Raw genomic sequence first — 22,157 nt, 5'->3', positions numbered from 1 at the left:
CTGACACAGAGAACTCCAGTTTCTTCTTTGTAGATGGTCAGCAATTCTCAGATATTTGATTAGAATTATAAAATCATCAAAGTGCTCAGGGGTTCCAAAAGGGTTTCTCTTCAAAGGAATCTCCTCTTTTGTACTTATAAAAAGACAAAAAGTTATTTTATTTAAATTTTATAAATGGTCAGTGGGGTGGTGCAAAGATCCGTTATGTTCTATACCAAGTAGGCTCAGACATGGAAATATGAGTAGAATAGTAGGTTGAAGATGGAGGATATTGTGATAAGGGAGGGGTTGGAATGTTGGTAGAGAGAGGTGAGAGTAGTTAAAAGCATGGCTTTTGGAATCAAGTCAAATGTGGGACAGAGTCTTATATCTACCCAGGGCAATGTATACTTTTATGTCTATGCTGTTTGCTAAAATACTGAAATATTTCCATACTTCTTGATAAATAGCTGTTGCCTCAAGCCCCACAAGTATACCCTTGCTGCCCAGGCTGCCCCCAGCCTCTCCTTGGGATCCCCCATCCCACCTCTCCATGATCTCTCATCTAATGGAGGAACACCTGGGGTCTTCAAGATCACTTCCAGTGTCCATTCTGATTGATTGGCAGTTCTGTCATTTTACTAGTTGTGTGATATTGGGCAGGTTACATACCTCTGAGGGTACTGGTTTCCTTATCAGTTATTAGGGATAATACTAGTATCTACCTCCAGGGTGGCTGAGAGTTAAATGAAATAATTTTTGTAAATAGCTTCTGTTATATAGCAAACAGCCATCACTTGTCCCATGGTGGCTCTGCCTTTCCATGCATGCTGCCACAGCCAGACCTGGGACCCTTCACATTTGTCACAGAGATTATTGCAGTTTCCTCCTTCACTTCTAGCCCTTAGCTTCTCTAGTTGATCTCCTGAGCTTGGAGTTAGGAGGGTTAAACTTGCTTATTTGCAAGCTGCATGACCTGGGCCAAATCACACATGAGGCCTTTGAGTCCTCTTCTCCTCCTATGAAAAATAAGGATAATCACACCTGCCCTAGCTATCCTTACTATGAGAACTAAATGAGATTATGTATGTGAGAACATTCTGGGAGACTGCAAAGCTCTAAACAAATACAAACTGTGGTCTTTACTTGGTTCTCTCTCTTGCTGGAGCTCTGGTCATAGACCCTCTTCTCTGAATGGGGCATATCCTTGTCTTCCGTTTCTATATCCTTTACCAGTTATTCCAGATACTCTCACTTCTGTTATCTTTTCCAACTCCCTCGCCCTCTGGTCCACCTCAGGATGTGATCTTGGGTCTTCCTGTGGTAAATGGAAGGTCACTTTCTCTTGGAGGGGATAATTTAGTCAGTGTGATCCAAACAGGCTGCTAAAGTATTTTCAGTTGTTTTACTTTTTTTTCTTTAAACTTTTCTGCTTTTGTTTTAAAAAATATAGCAATTCATGCTCATTAAAATAAGTCAATTGGTGGAGAGATTAAAAAAAAGTTAATAATCTCCCCACCAAGTAGTTAGTGTTAAGGTTAATATGTAGCCTTCTACATTTTTCCTGTTCTTTATAAATATATTCAAACAATATGCACATATATATTTTCCTTCTATTTTTGTAAATGAAAATGAGACCTATGGGAACTTATTCATTACTCTGCAACCCAACCTTTCTTTAACCTAATAATATGTAATTAATTTATATTTAGGTCAGTTCATATATACGAGATTCATTCTTCTTTAATAACAGCAAAATATCTATAATATGGGTTATTGTAATTTAACTTTTGCACTATTGATGAACATTCACTTTGTTTCCAGATATTTTGCTATTACAACAATTCTGCATTAAACATTTTTAATATGTATTTTTATTACTGGTTCTTTTGTTTCTATTGGATAAATTCCTAGAAGTGGGGATGCTGGATCAAGCTTATGGCACATTTTAAATATTACCAGATACTGACAGTTTGCTTTCTAAAAAGGCACAGCAATTTGCTTCCACAAGCACTCTTGTGAGAATCCTAGTTGTCTCCCCTCTATTCTCGCTTCCTTTTATTACTTTCTATGCATTTAAATTAAACTGACTTTTTAATCTATCCTTTAAAAAATAATATAATAATGGCCAAAAAGCATATGAAAAAATGCTCAACATTGCTAATCATTAGGGAAATACAAATCAAAACCACAATGAGATAGCTGCTCATTAACAAATGGTTTTCATTCTCTGAGAAACATGTGTGTGAGCCTTATTCAACCATCAGCTTGCATTGTTTGAAAAAGAGGTCATTTAGCATTTAACTACATTTTTGCCTCTCCAAGATAAGAAGTGTTTCATGTTTTATTGAATATTTACTTACGTGAACCTGAGATACAGAGATTCTCCACTCCAGTGAGTAAAGATGGCAGGGTAGGAAGGTGGGATTTAAGATGTAGCTGTGTTTTATATTACAAAATTTAATAATTTAATTACAATCATATGTATATCCTGGAGTTTCAACTCTATGACAGTATGAACGGAGTAAGCAGTTAGCAAATTGTTCACATTGTCTCCTACAACTTGCTTATGGAGATATAGGAAAAAGTCTTTTACTATTTAAGATGTATGTATCAGTGTAACATATACAGATAAGACGGCTGTATTTTTTTTCCTAGGGCCTTATGAAAATAAAACATTTATACATTTGCAGAACAGTGTAATAAGATTTTACAAACGCAAAGATAAATTGTGCTATCATTTATCTTGGATTATAATATCTGTCGTTTGATTGCCTTGTGAAATATCCAAATCAAGAACAATTATACATTTTTATTATACCACATACACCATGAAACGTTTAACAAGTACTTCTTTTACACTATTCAAAAGATTAAAAAGGAAGAAAATTGTCTATTCTTTGCAGACAAAACTATTAAGATGCAAATATGATATGATGTAAAGGGGAAAAATGAAACTAAGGCAAGCAAAAAAAAAAAGAGAGAGAGAAAGATATTACCTCACGTCCATTAGGATGGCTACTATTGAAAAACCATAAAATCATAAGTAAGTGTTGACAAAGATATGGAGAAATAGGAATCCTGTGCACGGTTGGTGGGAATGTAAAATGGTGCAGCCACTATGGAAAACAGTATGGCAGTTCCTCAAAAAGCTAAAAATAGAAATACCACATGACTCAATAATTCCACTTCTGGGTATATATCCAAAAGAATTAAAAGCAGGATCATGAAGAGATATTTGCACATCCATGGTCAGAGCAGGATTATTCACAATAGCCAAGAAATAGAAGCAACCTAAATGTCCAACCACAGACAAATGGATAAACAAAATGTGGTATACACATACAATGGAATATTATTCAGCACTAAAAATGAAGGAAATTCTGACACATGCTACAACATGGATGAACCTTGAGGACATTATCCTAAGTGAAAAATAAGCCAGTCACAAAAAGAAAAAAAGGTATGATTTCACTTATGTAAGGTATTTAGAGCAGTCAAATGCCTGGAAACGAAATAGAATGGTGGTTGCCAGGGAGTAGAGGAAGGGAGAAATGGGGATGTATTGTTTAATGGGTATAGAGTTTCAGTTTTACAAAGTGAAAGGAGTTCTGGGTATTGGTTGCATAACAATGTGAATATACTTAACACTATGTATCTGTACACTTAGAAATAGTTAAGATGGTCCATTTTCTGTTATGTGTTTTTTACTACAATTAAGAAAAAACTATGAAAAGAAAAAAGGTTATGAAAAATATATATAATAGGTACCATTCAGTCACTGAGCTCTCATTGTGTGATAGGCATTGGCACGTTCTGTATATTATCTCATTTAATCTTTATAATGCCCATACAATAGCTGTTGAATCAATGCTTGTTAGAGGAAAATGTGGCCATACTATTTTAGGAAAAGTGAACCAGCGCTGAGCACATTACTGATTTTTCTTGGAGGGTCCTGATACCTAGTGGCAGTTACTACCTGTAACACAAAACCCTTCATAGCAGGCTAACTCAGCCATCACATTTAGTGAAGTCCCTTCTAGACCTTAATGAGAACTGATGCTAAGAGTTTCAGTTTGGCAACAAATAGACACACATAAACCATGTTTAAGGTGATGTACAACAGCAGTGACCCCATGTTTGGAGACCAAGAATAGAAACACTTAAACATTGTGAATTCTGGGACATTGTACTTGAAGAGAGATATTATACTGTGGTCATTTCTTCGATGACATGACCTTCACCACACACTTTTTTTTTTTTACCTTCTTCACAATGTTAGATATTTTCTCCATTTCATTTTCTTTTGCCTAGTCATTTCTGTTTCTTTTCTCCTTTCTAACCATTCATTGGTACTCCTGTCTACTTTGTCTTGTAAATTGTCTGTAGCAACCTGTAGGCTGATTACTGACAGCTGAGAGGCTGGAATAAAAGGAAAGAAACATAAAGTATAGGAAATCCATTTGAGATGATTCTTCAGATCAGTTAAATTAGCCTCCAAGGAAATTAATGGCTTTAAAAGCTGAATATGTTAATTGGAAAAAGGTTTCAATCCTGCTATTTTAAACCAGGATGGAAGATGAAAGGTCCTAGACCCATAAATTATTGGAGAGCTAGGAGTTCACTAGGTTTTTGCAGTGTTCATGCCTTTTATTTTATTTCAAAGAGTAGTGAACAAAACCAGAAGGTCTTCTGTTTAATTTACCATAAAAGGAATGGGGCTCCCAAGGTTGGTGCATGCCCTTCCCAATACTGTGAACGAAATCAGACTATTCTGTTCTCCCTAGGCACTTGGCAGACAGAACTGCTGAGCTGGAGAGAGTGAACAGAATCAACCAAAGCTTACAGGAGGACTGGGAAAGGAGTGCTGCAATGAAGAGGCAGCGGGACCTGGAGGAGAAGGCTTTCGAGCGGTAATACCTGATTGGAACCAGAGGTTCTTTGTTTGCAAAGGAAATCCCCTCTGCTCCTTGTTTACTTTCCTCTAATCCTGAGAGGGCAGATAGGTTTCCAGTGCCAGCTCCAGTTGATGGGGAGTGGCTGCCTAGAGAGCTTTGTGGAGAAAAGAATTCTGGGTTTAGTGGGAAATATTGGTACGACGTATTAGAAATGTCTGTTATGGATAGGGGATTGGAGAATGCTGTGTTGTATGTTATATATTTGCCATCTCTGCCCTAATCTTGGCCTCTGTGTAAAGTAGCTTTATTTTCTTTTTGTGGAGGGTGAGGAAGTGTGGTGGGGGGGAAGGGTGGGAATTCTTTTTGGAAATAACTAGTTGGAAATTAGGAGAGTGAGTTTCCATCTGAACACATCCACAGCTTACAGAATGGTCCTTTAAGAGCACAGTCAAGGGGTTGTGGGTCAGATTGGCAATTGGAAAAGTGAGATGCCCATGATGGAACCAGCCAAGAACATCTTCCTGAAACATATTATAATATCCCTCCCACCTCTCCACAGCTATCTATTTACAATCTAGGGTCAGGGAATCTAGTCATGGCCTTGAGAATTAACACTAACTTTGGAGAGGCAGCTAATCTTTTTGTCTTACTTTTCTTATTTGTAAGATGGAGAAAATAAACACTTGTCTGGCTTAGCTAACACAGGAGTTTTAGGATCACATAAAGAGATGGAAAAGTATTACACTTAAAAAAAATTAAAATACTTTACAAATATAAGGTATACTTTCATAGAATTTTAAAAACTTGAAGAAACAGACCAAGCCTACACAATCAAATGTTTTAAAACTTGAATATATCAAAATAATATTTTAAATTGCCAATTATCAACTAATTTTTATCATGGATAAAATTCGTTCTAATGGATCTTGATCTGTAACTCTCCTTATCCTTTTAGATTTCTTTTAAGGCATTTCTCACGTGTCTAACAGGTAGAACCCATATTTTGTGAGAATGAATGTATGAGGGATGACATGGAAATAGATTCCAAAGGAGTAGTGGGGTTGTTTGGCCTAGAGAAGAGGAAGGGAAAGGTGAGTTGGGGGTTTCAAGCCATTTTCTCAATGTTGTGGGAAAGCAGGTAAAAGGCAGTGAGATCAATGCCAGGGAGATTTTTGTTGGATTTTGGAAGAATGCTTGGACACCACGGTGATAAAGGGTAGAGAAGACAAAAAATAACCTTGAGTGGCAGGATATCACAGCTGCTCCAGGGACATGGCAGAGTGGACCTATTACCTGAAGACCTAGGCCCAGTTGTGGGCAGGGACTCAAGCAGGCAGCAGGTAGGAAGAAGGAATTGGTTGGTGTTTAAAAGAAAACAGAGCAAAAGCAAAAACAAGGTTCACGTGTACGCAGTTACCATGTGATACTCTGTCCCATTACCAAGGGAAGCCAGGTGGGTTTTCCCTGCCCATTGCCAAGACTGTTCTTTTTCCTTTTAAGGCTGCGGTTGATGCTTCTTTCCACAGAATTCCACCCATGTAGAAATTTTGATAGGGTAGGGGGACACACCAGGGACTGTCCTGCATAATCAAGAAAAATTGTTGGAGAGGAAAATCAGTCACTGCTGTCCCTTGAGCTCTGCTTCCAGCCGTTTCTGCCCTCTTCCTCTTGTCTCCACTTTCTCTCCTGCCCTTAACTCTCCAGAGGCCTCTGGCCTCCTGGGACTTTTCATTGCAAGTCTACTCTTAACTGTCTGCTGGGGTGTTCACTGTTAACCAGCAGCTTAATGGCCTAATCTCCCTCTCAAATTCTGTCTCCTGGGAGCCTGACAGGTAAAGGTGCAGCCACATGGCAAAACAGTGAACACAGTGGCTTTGGAGCCACCATTGGCAGGCTGTACCACCTGTGGGCAAGTTACTTGTTCTCTGAGGGTTTGAGTGGGTGTGGCTGGAGAGGAAGGCTGGGGTCACACTGTTGTGAAGGCACTGAATCAGAGCCTTTTATTTACTGAAGAACGAGGAGATGGCCGAGGTTTGGAAGCAGGAGATGCCAAGCTGGGGTGAGCTGCAGGTAGCAGCGTGGACGGGGAGAGACTGTGGGTGGGAGATCACAGGTGGGTGGTAAGCCCCCAGAGGGCAGGCATCAAGTGTTACTTTCCTTTTGTATCCCTTCCACTTGTATCCCCACTGGCTTCCAAGCCAGGCCCCCAGCCAAGACTCAGGGAACGCCTGCTAATGACTGCTTTTCCTCACCTCTCCCCAGGGCCTCAGACAAGCTCTTCCTCCTGGACCAATGTGAGAAGTATCGGCGCTGCAAGCAGTGCCAGCGCAGCACCTCCAATGTGGGCGAGAGCAACCTGTGGCCCCTGAACAAGTACCTGTATGGCTCCCGCTTGTTTGTATAAAACCCAAAGTTTGGACCTGTGTTTCCTGGGGAAGGTTTCTAGTTTTCAAATGTTTAGGGGTGATGGTGAAATTACATATTTGTACTTTAGAGGAAAAAAATTATTGTGTGATTTTGGTGCTTTCAGGAATAGATTGCTTTTTAGCCCCTTACTGAATGCCCGTAGAGAGTGCTCCCATCCTGTCTTCCTCCCATCCCCACAGAACCCTGCTGCCCTCGGGGCTGGGAATGGGACCCAGCCTCATTCCAGCTGCAGGGGTGTTGCTGACCCAGCCCTGCCACTCTCTCTGTGACTTTGTGTAAGAAACTTTATCTTTTCTTCATCTATAACGAATAATGTCATAATAAATATTTTCTACATGCCTGACTGTGCATAACAATTCATAATGGTAAATTTTACCATCCCTCCCCCAGTCCTAGATTTTTCCAGATGACCGTATGTGTGAACATCCTTCAGGTAGGTTAGGCTATTTACTTCGGGTGGTCAGAGCAATGCTGCCTGAGTTTTCTTTTCTTTTCTTTTTTTTTTTTTGTGAGGAAGATCAGCCCTGAGCTAACATCCGTGCTAATCCTCCTCTTTTTGCTGAGGAAGACTGGCTCTGAGCTAACATCTATTGCCAATCCTCCTCCTTTTTTTTTCCCCAAAGCCCCAGTAGATAGTTGTATGTCATAGTTGCACATCCTTCTAGTTGCTATATGTGGGATGTGGCCTCAGCATGGCCGGAGAAGTGGTGCGTCGGTGCGCGCCCGGGATCCGAACCTGGGCCGCCAGCAGTGGAGCGTGCGCACTAACCCGCTAAGCCGCGGGGCCAGCCCTGCCTGAGTTTTCTAGTTGATGATACACCTGGGACTTTGTTGGGACCTCAGGGGATATCATTCCCTTGGTGATCTTCTGGTTAATCATTCCATTGTCCAGCCATTTCTACACCACGATCAGAGGTTTGTTGGGATAAGTGTGTACTGTGAGGGGAGTCTGGCTGGCCTGCCAGGTGCCACCTTCTTCTCTCACTGCTTCACTTGCATCCATCCTTAAGCTGCATGTGCTGTGGAGGAGGAATATCTTCCTGTCAAAGGACTGATTTTCAGTTAAGGTGTGGGTGTTCTCAACCAAAAACTTTCTTCATTTATCTTCACCCTTTATCTTTCCTCTCTCTGTCCTGTCCTACCACCTCAGGTAAAAAATTAACAAAGAAGAGTGAAGTCTAGATTTCTGAAATACAAAGGCTAGGAAGAAAGTCCCTTTGAATATTCGCTTTCTGCTGCCATATCTTTCTTAGAAAAGAGGGGAAAATATATGTGGGGAGACATCCAAAACATTGTTTTGCCCTGCTACAAATAAAAAATAAGAACATTTTGAGCCTTGAATAGTTAAGGGGGAACTATTTAGTCAAATTGATGTTGGGCAAATTTTATTGTTAATGTTATCTTTTTCTATGGAAACAAGTATGCTTGCTGGTGACTAGAATTGTCTGGAACCTCTCAGCCCAAGCTTCCTACATTGCCACTTCCTTTCATTTCCTCAGAAGACCACTCCATGCAGGTCCAATGATCACCAACCAATACTTAACACACAGCCTTTCCCCAGGACTGCCAGACTGGCCTGAAGTCATATTTGATGCACCCTTGGAGTATTTCTGTCTCTAATATATAATAAATTACTATAATAGTGTTGTATTAATATTTTTAAAAAACATAGACTGCCTTGTTAAAGAAAAAAAGACTTTAGGCAATTTTGATATCTTTAGGTGAAGAGATTTAACTTCATAGACATTTTTTACTGTAGGAACTGAACTTATAATTTATTACCGTGGTACTGACTCTGTGTGCCAAGCACCAAGCTAATTTATGGTGACCTGGAGATTAAGACCTCATCAGTCCCTGCCTGCCTTTAGAGCACTTACTGTGTGATGCAGAGGTGAGATGTGACTAGAAAATCTCCATGTAACAAGGTCAATACCTAATAGCGCTGTGCACTGGTTGTTAGGGAAGAGCAAGGTGGAGCCCTTGTAGGCAGTTATCCTGGCACGGAGAAGGAAAACTTTTGGAGGAGATGAGGCCTAAGCTGAATTTTTAAGGAGAAATAGGAAATAACTGGGTGAAGAGTGACAAGGGGTCATGGCAACATATGTCAAGGCCCTGTGTACCTATCAATGCTAAGATGGAGATGTGGTTATGTGAGTTAGGTTATGAAACCTAATATTTTTTTACCATTCAACTATTTTAAGAATCAAAATTCATTATAGTCCTTCATTAAAACAGCTGATTTCATAAAATAAAGAATGGATGTTCTTTTTTTTTGAGCAAATCTTCATAATTTGGTATCTTCTTCACTGATCTTAATGGCTAACCTTGTATGAGTCCAACCCTGTTATTAGGCCAGACTCTATTAGCATGGCTTTTTCTAAATCAGTTTGAATTATTGTCATTAAGTTCTGTCATTCCCAGAACTATGGCACTACTAGACCAGCTTAATGTATCAAAGGATTCCCCATTTCAGTGGTTTTTAAAATTTTGGACAGTTGTGGGCTCTTGAGAATCTGATGAAAAATATGGACCCTTTCCTAAAAATACATACACTTTCATATACAACATTTTGCATGCAATTAGAGGTTTCCTAGATCTCTGGACGTGGACCCCAGGTTAAGAGATCCTGCTCTAGATGGCTTTCCTTCAATATTATTACAAGCTTAAGCTATCAAAAGTGAGTAAAGTGAAGGACTCTGCTTTTGAAAATGCCCTTCAGTTCTAGAGCACTATGTCCATTTTTGTCTTCCTCTTTGACTCTTCATAAGAAGAGTGAGATGAGAGTTGGGATAGCTGTTAGGAAGCACATACTCCAGTATTTGTCAAACATTTTTGAGTAAGACTCAGTAAAAGAAATACATTTCATATTACAACACAGAACCTGTGCCCACACATACAATTGAGACAAAAGTTTTACAGAGCTATACTTATCCCATCCATCTACAATGCATTCTGATAATTTCTATTTTATTTTATTTCATTAAAAAATTCTGATTAGACTGAACAAAATTGATTTAACAATCCACTAATGTAAATAGATAATTTTCAGTTTGATAAACATAGTTTTAATCTAATTCTTCCCTCTACAATGCTCTCAGTACTTTGTAGTTTGGTGGAATTTATTAGTGGTTAAGATGATATTATAATGGTCTTCGACCAGGAGACATGAATGTTTAGGTCCTATCTTGCTGTAACCAGACTTCCTCCTTCTGAAGTACCCCAAGAAAAGCAGGTAGTTATTTGCCCCACTTCCCAAAGCTAAGTCCAGAACTTCTACTTCCAATACATTTGAGGATGAGCGAGAAAAGAGCCAGAGATAGAACACGTGACAACATACGCCCCAATGCCTAGGCTGCAGGCTGAGAGAGGCCTCAGAAATCCAAAGGAGAAGAAATGCTAACTAGTTTCAGCCTATATGTTAATACATTAGTTTATGGGTAGAAGAGGAAGAAGTGGACTACACACAGGCCATCTTGAACAGCTGTGCAGATTGGGCTCTGTACAAAGGCTCCCAGCTCCCAGTTTCCTATTGCTGCTGTGGCAAATTACCACGAACCTAGTTGCTTAAAACAACATAAATTCATTCTCTTACAGTTCTGGAGGCCAGAAATCTGAAATCAGTTTCACTGGGTTAAAGTCAAGGTGTTGGCAGGACTGGTTCCTTCTGAAGGCTCTGAGAGGAGAATCCTTTTATCTTTCCTTTTCCAGCTTCTAAAGCCATTCTTTATATTCCTTGACTCATGGCCCCTTCCTCCATCTTCAAAGCTAGCAATGTAGCATCTTCAAATGTCTTTCTGCTTCTGTTGTTACATTGCTTTCTCTTCTACTCCAGTCAAATCTCCCTCTGCCTCTCTCAAAATCACAGTTGTGATTACCGTTAGGGCCCACCTGATACTTCAGGATAATTTCCCCATCTCAAGATCTTTAATCACATTTGCAGAATCCTATTTGCCACAGAAGGTAATACAGGTTCCAGGGATTAGGCTCTGGATATTTTGGGGGCCATTATTCAGCCTACCACAGAGTGAATGGGATCCAAAATTCAGCCCAAGTCCCACTCTACTCATCGAGCCCTGCATCAGAGGGCATGCGGTAAGTGACCTGAGGCTGCTGGCATTTTTCCTTGGGGTGCATAGATGTATCTGAGAGCTCTTTTTTTGGGGTTTGGTTGAGTTTGGTTTTGCAGGATTATAGAGGGATTTGAGGTGGAGAAGGAAGGACACTTGACAATTCAAGTGTTAAAGGCTTATTATGGTTTTCTTGTAATGTTCTTATCATGTTTTGTAACATTCTTTTATTTTTTGTAGTGTCTTCATCAAGTTTTGATATCAGGGTAAAGATGCCCTCATAAAATGAGTTGGTAAATGTTCCCTTTTATTCTATTTTCTAGAAGAGACTGTGAAGAAATGGTAGTCTTTCTTTCTTAAATACTTTCTAGAATTCACTAATGAAACCATCCAGGCCTGGAGTCTTCTTTATTGGCAAGTTTTAAATGATGAATTCAATTTTGGTAGGTTGTATCAAGGAATTTCAATTATTGTTGAACTTACGGGCATCCAGTTGTTATCCTTTTATGTCTGTGGGGTCTGTAGTGAAATCCCCTCTTTGACTCTCAATATCGCTAATTTTTGTCTTTTTTTCTTGGTTAGTCTGGCTAGTTTTTAAAAATATATTGGTCTTTTCAAAGAACCAGCTTTTGGTTCCATTAATGTTTCTCTATTTTTTTCTTCTCAATGTAATTTCTGCTCTTTATTATTTTTTTCTTTTCCTTTCTTTGAGTTTGTGTCTGTGTCCTAATTTCCTCCTCTTATAAGGACAACAGTTATATTGGAATAGGGCCCACTCTACTGACCTCATTTTAACTTAATCACCTATGTCCAAATATAGTCGCAATCTGAGGTACTAGGGATTAGGAGTTCAACATATGAATTTTGAGGGGTCACAGTTCAGTCCATAACAGTGGCACGAGAATCTTTTTTAGCCTCCATTCATATGAGAATGTCTTTACCTTTATTCCTGAAGGGCATTTTTGCTGGAAATAGCATTCTGAATGAACAGTTCTGTTTTTTTTTTTTAGCACTTTAAAGGTATTATTCCACTATTTCTGGTTCCATGGTTTCTGATGAAAAATTCAGCCATTTAAATCATTGTTCCCTATTTGTTATGTGTTCTTTTTATCTGGGTGTTATCAAGATTTTCTTCTTTAATTTTTGGTTTTCAGCAGTTTGATTATGATGTATCTTGGGTGAGTCTATTTTGGGTTTATCATGTTTGGGGTTTACTGAGTTTCTTGAATCTTTACATTTATGTCTTTCACCAAATTTGGGAAGGTTTTGTCCATTATTCAAATGTTTGTTCTGCACCAGTATCTTTCTCCTCTCCTTTTGGGACTCCAATGAAATTCATGTAAAATCTTTTGATATAATCCCACAGGTCTCTGAGGCTTTATTCATTATTATTTTCACCCTCTTTTCTGTTTTTCAGACAGGATAATTTCTATTAATCTATCTTCAAATTCACTGATTCTTTCCTCCATCATCTATGTTCTGTTATTGAACCCATCTAGTGAATTTGCATTATATTTTTTTCAGTTCTAAAATTTCCATTTGCTTCTTTTTTATAGTTTCTATTTCTCTCCTGAGAATGTCTATCTTTTCTTTCATTTCATAGTGTTTACTTTTACCTCATGGAGTATGGTTATATCTGCTTTAAGATCTTTATTTAAGAATTCCAATATTGAGGTCATCTTGGGTTGGTATTTGTTGTCTTTTTCCTTGAGAATTAGTTACATTTTCTTGGCTCTTTGTATGTTGAGTATTTTTCTATTGTATCTTGGACATTTTGAACATTATTTTATGAAACTCGGGGTCCTGTTAAAATCCTCTGGAGAATGTAGATTTTTTTTTTTAAGCAAACAAAATCTTGAAGTTCAGAATGCATGATCTGTCTCACCTTCTGTGGGTAGTAGTTATGATGTCAGTTCAATTTCTCAAAGGCTGTGTTTCTTTGGATCTGTTTTTCAAGTGTGCACTTTCGGAGTAAACCTGAGACATATTCATTCATACACGGAATTAGGGGATTTCTTTCTTCAGCTTTCTTCTCTCTGGAATTTCTCATATGCTCTACAGTCCCCTGGCTATAAAGAGAGGGTTTTTCTCAGAGTTTTGGCTCCCTTCAGTCTCTCAACATTCCACATGATGGGCTGATCCTGGGGTGAAGCAATGAGACATATGACAGAAAAAAATAACAGATATTCCCACACTCTTCTGACCACAGGATTCCCTTTTCCTGGTTCCTCTGGTCAGGAAGACAGGCTCTCTCAGGGTCTTGGGTGCTTTCAATTCCACCACCACCACTATTGCTCCTATGCAGATTCATAACTGCAGCTGGTCTTGGGGCACACCAGGGAGGGGAAAAAAAGGAAAAAAAAGGGCATTCCCTTCACACTCTCCAGCTCACAGGGAACTCTTTTCCTGGTTCTCTGGCCAGAAAGAGAGGATTTCTCTCGAGTTTATGCTGTCTGCGTGGTTCTGGATCTCGGATTGTCCTCAGGTCAAAGCCAGAAGAGGAATTAATTCACCAGTAAATTCATCACTATGCTAGTCATTCTTCAAGTTTTGACTTACTGACACAATCCCCCTGCTACTGTTTACTTTTCAGAGTTCTCAGGTAGTTGCTTTTTAGGTTCTGTTCAGTTATAATCAATTGGAGAGAAATGCTGTAGTGGGCTTACTCCATCTTGGCCGGCACCAGAAGTGTTTCATTGTGGTTTTGAGTCTTTACTCTTCCTCCTTTCACCTTTCCCCAAATCAGGCGGCACTTCAGTCCTTTCAGTTAAATTTTGTTAGTTAGAATAGTGCTTTAACCGAGATCAAATAACAGTGGCTTAACCAAAACAGAAGTGCATTTTTCTCTCAAGAAACAGCCTACAGGTAAGCAGTCCAAGATAGAAGGGTGGCTCTACTAGCTTCTCCTGTGGTTTCCACCACTGGGTCAAGGCAACTGCTCCAGTTCTCATCATCTCCCAATTAGCAAGTAGGAAGAAAAGGGAAGGGGAGCAACTGTGTATTTTTTTTTCAGGAGTATAACCTAGAAGTGGCACCATTATTTCTGCCCACGTCCCACTGGCCAGAATTTAATCACATGGCCACACCACGCTGAAAGGGAGCTTGGGAAATGAAGTCTCTAGCTTGGTGGCTACGTGTTTACGGAAATCCTCAGGGAATGCTAGTATTAAAAAAATATTTATCAGAACAATAGAAATAATACTAGTCTCTAATTCATGGGGTGGTTGTGTCAAATGAATTTATATAAAGCCATTTAGATTTAGAACAGTGTCTAACCTATAATAACTGCTAAGTTTTAAGCCCAATTACAAAGTTGCAAAACAGTAGAGGCAAAATATGGACTTACGGGAGGAAAAACCCTAATCTGAAAGAAATCAAGAAAAGATAAAAAGAGAAATATGTCAGTAAAAAATGAGAGCAACAACAGATACAAATATAGCAATAACATCATAATGTAATATAAAATAACAAAAAATATAATGTAAATGGACTAAGTTATTCAGTTAAAAGACAAAGTTTGTCAGACTGGACTGAAAAAAAGCCTAGCAATATGTTGTTGTTAAGAGTCACGCTAAAACGTGACGCCGCTAGAAAAAGACACGTCAAGGTCAATGGATGGAACTCTTCTTCCACTACTTTCCCTTCCCAGCCCGTCTCAGTCCACCCCCGTGTCTCTCCTCAGCCTCTCCTGGGCTTGCTCCCCCACCATTTCCGACCCTGTGCCCCTCCTCAGGCCCTTTCCTCCCCACACTGAGGAGAGCGTGCTTGGGCGCCAACGCTTCCGCCTTCAACCCCCGGTTCACATTCGCGGCCGGCGTGGTGACGTCTGCGGGAGGTGGGCCTCACGCCCTCGATCGCTCATAGGTCCTCGGTTCGCCCGGCCGTGATTGGTGAAGAGGCGCGCACGTCACGGCGGCTATAAAAGGGAGGGCTTGTGACGCAAGAACGCCTCGGCGCGCGCGCAGTGGCTCTCTCGAGGCTGGCGCACGTGAGAGGCTGCTGCCTTGCCGCCGCCTCGCGACGACTGCTACTGCTCCACCGCCTGTGCCCATGCCGCGGGACCGGCTGTATGATTGGGCCACAATGTTTAGTGAGTAAACAGACTCCTTTCTGTGGTGTTCTTGGTCACGCCTTCATGGAGTTTCTGAAGGGCCCCAGAGATTGCTGCCAGGCACAGCACGACCTTTATGAGGACAAGTGAACTGGAGGCATCCATTACTGCTCCACCAAGAAGCCCCCTGGAGCGGTTATCCTGGGCACAGACGGGTAGAATTGAAATCTTCAGCGCATTTCACAAGAATTCTGACCTGATGGAGTAAATCTAGGTACATTTCCTTTCCATTGACTCAGTTATTACTGAACAAGGATTGCTCTTGTTAGGAGGTGCATTTCATTTCCTCTTACCCCTATTTCAAAATATTCAAAACATTGAGAATTTCGAGTATATTGGAGTAGACTTCAGTTTCTTTACATCATTTCTCCTCCTTTTTTTTTTTCCCCCCAAAGCCCCAGTAGAGAGTTGTATGTCATAGTTGCACATCCTTCTAGCTGCTGTTATGTGGGACGTGGCCTCAGCATGGCCGGAGAAGTGGTGTGTCTGTGCACGCCCGGGATCTGAACCCTGGCTGCCAGTAGTGGAGTGCGCGCACTTAACCGCTAAGCCACGGAGCTGGCCCCTTTACATCATTTCTATATTAAAAAATTTTTTGTAACTGTATTGAGTGTTTTTTAACTAAATTAACAAGGCTCCGATGCACCGCCCAGCCCCTATGGAAGTCACATACAGGAACATGAGATTTCTTGTTACACACAATCCAACCAGTGCAACCTTAAACAAATTTTTAGAGGAACTTAAGAAATATGGAGTTACCACAACACTAAGAGTATGTGAAACAACTTATGACATTGCTCTTGTGGAGAAAGAAGGCATCCAGGTTCTGGACCGACCTTTTGATGATGGTTCATCCCCGTCTAACCAGACTGTTGACAACTGGTTAAGTCTTGTAAATATTAAATTTCGTGAAGAACCTGGTTGTTGTACCGCCGTTCGCTGTGTTGCAGGTCCTGGGAGAACTCCAGTGCTTGTTGCCCTAGCATTAATTGAGGGTGGAATGAAAAGTGAAGATGCAGTACAGTTTGTAAGACAAAAGCGGCACGGAGCTTTAACAGCAAGCGATTCGTATTTGTATTTGGAGAAGTATCGTTCTACAATGCTGCTACACTTCAAAGATTCCAGCCATAGAAACAACTGTTCCATTCAATAAAACCTGGCTGCCTGATGCTGTTGCTTTGCAAGTGGAACTTGAGACAGGACTTAATTGATCATACATATTCGCCAGCATGTAGGCTTAATGAATGACAAGTCTAATGAAGATTCCATAGCAATATTGAAAAGCCACAAACTTGACAGAACTGCACCCTCTATGTTTGGCTTACTCCTATTCCCACATCAGAAACAATATGTAAAAAATTGAGAGATTAGGTGGCAAAATACCCAGCACAATACCTGTATATTTTTTAGTATCATACAGAATTAAAATCCTAGGAATTATGAACAGCACTGTAAACCATATGTGGTTTATTCCTTCAGTCATTTCAAACTTTGCAAGTAAGGCCTATATGGTTATTGGTCTGCAGCTTTATGTTTACCACCTCACGTGTGTACCAGTATACATCAGGTTTGTGCAACAATTGATTTGTTGGATCCTTAGCAAGACTTATGGTGATTTATTTAATGTCTTTCTATAAATCTCATTTTGTGCTGCCATGAAAACCTCCATTTTGAAAAATCACAAATCTTTGGTTGAAAGTTCATGTAAAAAACACAATCTACAGAAGCACATGTGTGTAATGTCTTCAGACAAAAAAGTCTTACGGTTAATTTAATGTTTACACTTGGGGTGCAACTTAAGAGGGGAGGGCCTGAAGACAGAATGGGAGGAGGCTATGAAATATTCTAGTAAAATGTTGCCTTTGTTTTGTACAGGATGTATAGAATAGGTCCTTTTATTTAGTAAACTTTTTTTTAAAGGTAGAGATCCTTTGTAGTTAAAACATTTCATTGTAAAATTTCTGAAAATCTTGTAATTCTTTGCCATACCTATTGGAAGTTGTTTATTAACTAATTTTTGTTTGAAGTGTGATATTTTTTCCTTGTTTTTCCCACCAAAAAAGAAGTGGATTTCTACCAATGAATTGATCACAAATCAAATATTTTACACGCTTTTTGAATTAACTTAATATCTGGATAGTTGATACTTTGTTTTATTATTTAATTGATAAAATGGTAATATGTATTAATGTTAGTTTAACCATATATTCGTACTATCTGGGAATATGGTTCTGCAGAGGAAATAATTTGTCAATGTTCACCATTCACCAGCTAGTACAAGAGCTTAAACATCTAAATAAAAAATGAATTGCAGGAGAGAGAAAGACTTAATCTAAGCAAGACGGTATAGCTGTGTTAATATTAATAAAAGTAGAAGCAAAGGCATTACTAGAGATAATGAAAATCATTACTTAAAGTTTCACTTCACCAGGAACTTATAATAATTCTAAACTTTATGCATCAAATAACATTGGCCCAAAATATATAAAGCAAATATGGAGAGAACTACAAGGAAAACTGATGTTTACCTTAATGGTAGGAAATTTTACTGTCCTTCTTTCAGAAACAGATCAAGTAGACAAAAATCAGTAAGGATATAGATTTGAATAAAACAATTAACAAGCCTGATTCCATAAACATAAGGGGCATGGCATCCAACAGTGAGAATCCATATTCTTTCTGAGTACATGAAATATTTTATTAAATTTGACTATGTATTTGACCAAAAAAAATTTCAGCAAATTTTAAAATATTTGAATAATACAAATAACTTCACTGAATATAATTAAGTTAGGAACAAAAGTTAATAATATCCATACATTTGGAATTTTGAAAATCTGTGTCTAAAGACTTCCACTTCTAGATAGGATGTAGTAGGTCACGGCAGCCCAACACCCTCCCTGCAACAACCAGAAAAATATGGATAAATTACAAGAGTCATATGTTTGAAGACAGGTTAGAGCTGTGAAGGTAACAAGGACTAGGTGAATAGGAATTCCAGAGAGGGAGAAGCTCTCCTGAGATGAGTGACCATTTTGTTTGCTGGGGGCATTTACTGATTCTGGACACGGACTAAGGATCAGGCTTGGTGCATGCAGAGAGTCTCTACTGAGGGAAACAGAAACTCAGCAAGGCTTTTGATGGTCATGTGGGACTGGTGCAACAGATTGGAAAACTGAGAAGCTTGACCAGTTTCCTCCACATGTTGCTAGTTGAGTTCCTCAGGAAACAGATACTGAATCTGAGATTTGCATTTGGAGCTTTATTGTGGAGTTGTCCCAACAACACCTATGAGGGAGCAAGAGCACCAGGATATGGCAGAAGAAGTTGAATGGTGATACATACAATTTCAACAGTGGCCTCAGCCAATCTTCCAGGGAGCTCTGAAGCTGGGATGGCCATTTAGAGATGTCCCTAATTGAAGCAAGGGGGTTGGCCTTTGGACTCGAATCAACCAGTCATTGGATGCAGGCTGTCCCTGGGGATGAGGGTGTACCTTGGATGAAACATCTTCCTTTAGTCAAATGCAATTCTCAGGGAGGGATGCAGCTGTGAGCCTTCAGATGATAAATACAGCTGGGAGAATGAGCGTTTCAGACGTGAAAAGGGATCTGGGTGGTGCAACCACTGCATCCACTATACTAAATGACACTTGCTGAGCTCTGGCACTATGTATGAGGCTGGGGAGTTAGCATGAAGACTTTTAAAAGACAGAGGGAAATCTCCCTTAATCTCATAGTGCTTAGGAAACAAAGTCCTGCTAGAAGAAGTTCCAATCTTCACCAACACTTATGTCTGTCTTTTTTATTATAGCCATTCTGGTAAGTGTGAAGTGGTATCCCATCATGGTTTTAATTTTCATATGAATAATGATGTTAAGCATCTTTTTGAGTGCTTGTTATCCATTTGCTTATCTTTTTTAGTAATATGTTGATTCAAATATTTTGCCCATTTTTTTAATTGGGTTTTTTGTTGTCTTCTTATTGAGTTGTAAAAGTTCTTTATATATTCTGGATCCAGTACCTTTATCAGGTACATAATTTGCAAATATTTTCTCCCAGTCGGTTGCTCGTCATTTTTTTTTCTTAATGGTGTATTTCAAAATACAAAAGTTTTAAAATTTGATGAAGTACAATTTATCAATTTTTTCTTTTATGAATCATGCTTTTAAATTGTATCTAAGAACTCTCCTCAATCAGTCGCAAAAATTTTTTTGCTCTATTTTCTTCTAGAAATTTTATAGTTTTAGCTCTAAGATTTAGGTCTGTAATCCATTTTGAGTTAATTTTTGTGTATGGTGTGAGGTAAATGTCTAAATTCACTTTTTTTTTCCATGTGGATATCCACTTGTCCCAGCATCATTTATTCAAAGACTATCCTTTCCCCCATTGAATTATCTTGGTGGATTTGTTAAAAAATCAATTTACCGTAAATGTAAGGACTTATTTGTGAATTCTCGATTCTGTTCATTGATCTACATAAGCACACAGTCTTGATCATTGTAACTTTATAGTGAGTCTTGAAATTGGATGGTGTACTCTGTTCTTCTTTTTCAAAAATTTTGGCTATTCTAGGTCCTTTGCATTTCCATATAAATTTTAGGATTGGCCTGTCAATTTCTCCAAAAAAAGCCTGCAAGAATTTTGATAGGTATAGTGTTGAATTTATAGATAATTTGGAGAGAATTGCAGCCTTGACAATATTAAGTCTTCAAAACTGTGAACATGGAACCTCTCCATTTATTTAGATCTTCTTTAATTTCTATCAGCAATGTTTTGTAGTTTTAAGTGTATAAGACTTGCACTTAAATTTCTAAGTGTTTTTTCTTTTTGAATGGAATTGTTTTCTTAATTTTATTTCTAGATTGTTTGCTGCTAGTATATAGAAATACAGTTGATTTTTGTATATTGATCTTGCATCCTATGACCTTTCTAAATTCAGTTGGGAGCGAGGGAGGGAGGGAGGGAGAGAGAGGGAGAAAGAGAGAGAGAGAGGAATGCTATTCTATTCCTTGGCATTTTCACATACAGGATTCTGTCATCTGTGAAAAAAGGAAGTTTTACTCTTCCTTTCCAATCTGAATGCCTTTAATTTCTTTTTCTTTCTTTAACTGGCTAGACCCTCCGTGTTGACCAGATGTGGTGAAAACAACATCCTTGCCTTATTCCAGATTTTAGGGAGAAAGTATTCATTCTTTCCCAATTAAGTATGATGTTAGCTGTTGGTTCATCAGGTTGAGGATGTTCTCTTCTAGTCTTACTTTGTTCAAAGTTTTAATCACATGGGGCTGGCCCTGTGGCGTAGCAGTTAATTGCCTGCGCTCCCCTGCTGGCGGCCTGGGTTCGGATCCCGGGTGTGCACCGATGCACCACTTGTCAGGCCATGCTGTGGCGACGTCCCATATAAAGTGGAGGAAGATGGGCACAGATGTTAGCCCAGGGCCAGTCTTCCTCAGCAAAAAGAGGAGGATTGGCATCAGATGTTAGCTCAGGGCTGATCTTCCTCACAAAAATAAATAAAGAAATAAAATACAAATTAAAAAAAAAAAGTTTTATCATATATAGGTGTTGGATTTTTTTCAAATGCTTTTTCCACATCCATTGACATGATCTTGTGGTTTTTGTCCTTCATTCTATTAATATCATGTAATACACTGATTTTTAAATGTTAAAATAACTTTGCATTCCTGGGATAAATCCCACTTATTCATTTAGTGTGATTCTTTTATGTTGATGGATTTGGTTTGCTAATATTTTGCTTAGGATTTTGCATCTATATTCATGAAGGATATTGGTCTGTAGTTTTCTTTTCTTGTGTTGTCTTTATCTGATTTTGATATCAGGGTAATACCAGTATCACAGAATGATTTGGGAAGTGTTTCCTCCTCTGTGTTCTGAAAGAGTTTGTGAAGGATTGGTATTATTCTACTTTAAATATTTGATAAAATTTGCCAGTGAAGGCATCTGGCCCAGGGCTTTTCTTGGTAGGAAGATTTTTTAATTACTAGTTGAATTTCTTTACTTGTCTATTGATTTCTGCTCTAATCTTTGCTTGCCTTAGATTTTATTTGCTATCCTTTTTCTGGTTTCTTAAGAAGCTCATGTTATTGCTTTTAGACCTTTCTTTTTTCCTGATACAGGTATTTAAAGCTATAAAATTTCCCTTTAAGCACTGCTTTAGCTACAACTCATTAATATTGATTTTTTTTCATTCAAGTCAACATATATAATTTATCTTGTGATTTCTTCTTTGAACCATGGGTTATTTAGAAATGTATTGTTTAATTTCCAAATAGTTGGATATTTCCCATATTTTTTCCTGTTCTTGATTTCTAATGTAATTATTAACCATCCAGGAAGACTTCATGAAGCCAATTGCATTTGAACTCCAAAGATGAATGATGTCTCCAGGCAGAAAGCTAGGGTGAACTCAAATGTAATTGAGAAAAGGCAGGGAAGTGGACAGAAGGACTTTCCAGGTGGAGACCAAAGATGTAGAAGGGCACAGGCCTGAAAGTCATAGGTTTAGTGCCAGCAAGATGTTCACCGTGGTTGGAACAAAGGAAATGTAATTTGTTTCTTCTTTATTTTGTCTTGGTCAGTTTAGCTAAAGTTTGTTAATTTAGTTGATCTTTTCAAAGAACTTGGTTTTGTTTCATGGATTTTTCTCTACTAT

At 38.9% G+C, this 22,157-nt stretch overlaps 2 protein-coding genes across 4 annotated transcripts in view; both read left to right on the top strand.

The window, feature by feature from the left end:
- CCDC81 (coiled-coil domain containing 81) overlaps window positions 1–7,642 on the top strand; it is a 41,052-nt gene extending 33,410 nt beyond the window's left edge. For both annotated transcript variants that reach the window (XM_058544526.1, XM_058544525.1), the window contains 2 exons: window positions 4,767–4,892; window positions 7,140–7,642. In XM_058544526.1, the coding sequence (XP_058400509.1) occupies window positions 4,767–4,892; window positions 7,140–7,281 (268 nt within the window). In that variant the 3' untranslated portion in view covers window positions 7,282–7,642. The remainder of the gene's footprint in view (window positions 1–4,766; window positions 4,893–7,139) is intronic.
- An 8,480-nt stretch (window positions 7,643–16,122) lies between these two features.
- Window positions 16,123–16,635, top strand: LOC131407932 (protein tyrosine phosphatase type IVA 1-like). Of its 2 annotated transcripts, XM_058544524.1 has the most exons (2): window positions 16,123–16,236; window positions 16,306–16,635. In XM_058544524.1, the coding sequence occupies exons 1-2, from the start codon at window positions 16,123–16,125 to the stop codon at window positions 16,633–16,635; spliced, it is 444 nt and encodes a 147-aa protein (XP_058400507.1). The 2 variants fall into 2 exon arrangements, with proteins under 2 accessions (XP_058400507.1, XP_058400506.1); XM_058544523.1 differs by having other exon boundaries at window positions 16,123–16,635.
- The last annotated feature ends 5,522 nt before the right edge of the window (window positions 16,636–22,157 follow it).

The sequence above is a fragment of the Diceros bicornis genome, chromosome 7 (assembly GCF_020826845.1).
Source record: "Diceros bicornis minor isolate mBicDic1 chromosome 7, mDicBic1.mat.cur, whole genome shotgun sequence".
Taxonomy (NCBI): Eukaryota; Metazoa; Chordata; class Mammalia; order Perissodactyla; family Rhinocerotidae; genus Diceros; species Diceros bicornis.
The sequence above is the reverse complement of the archived record's forward strand: the minus strand, read 5'-3'. Positions and strand labels throughout refer to the sequence as shown.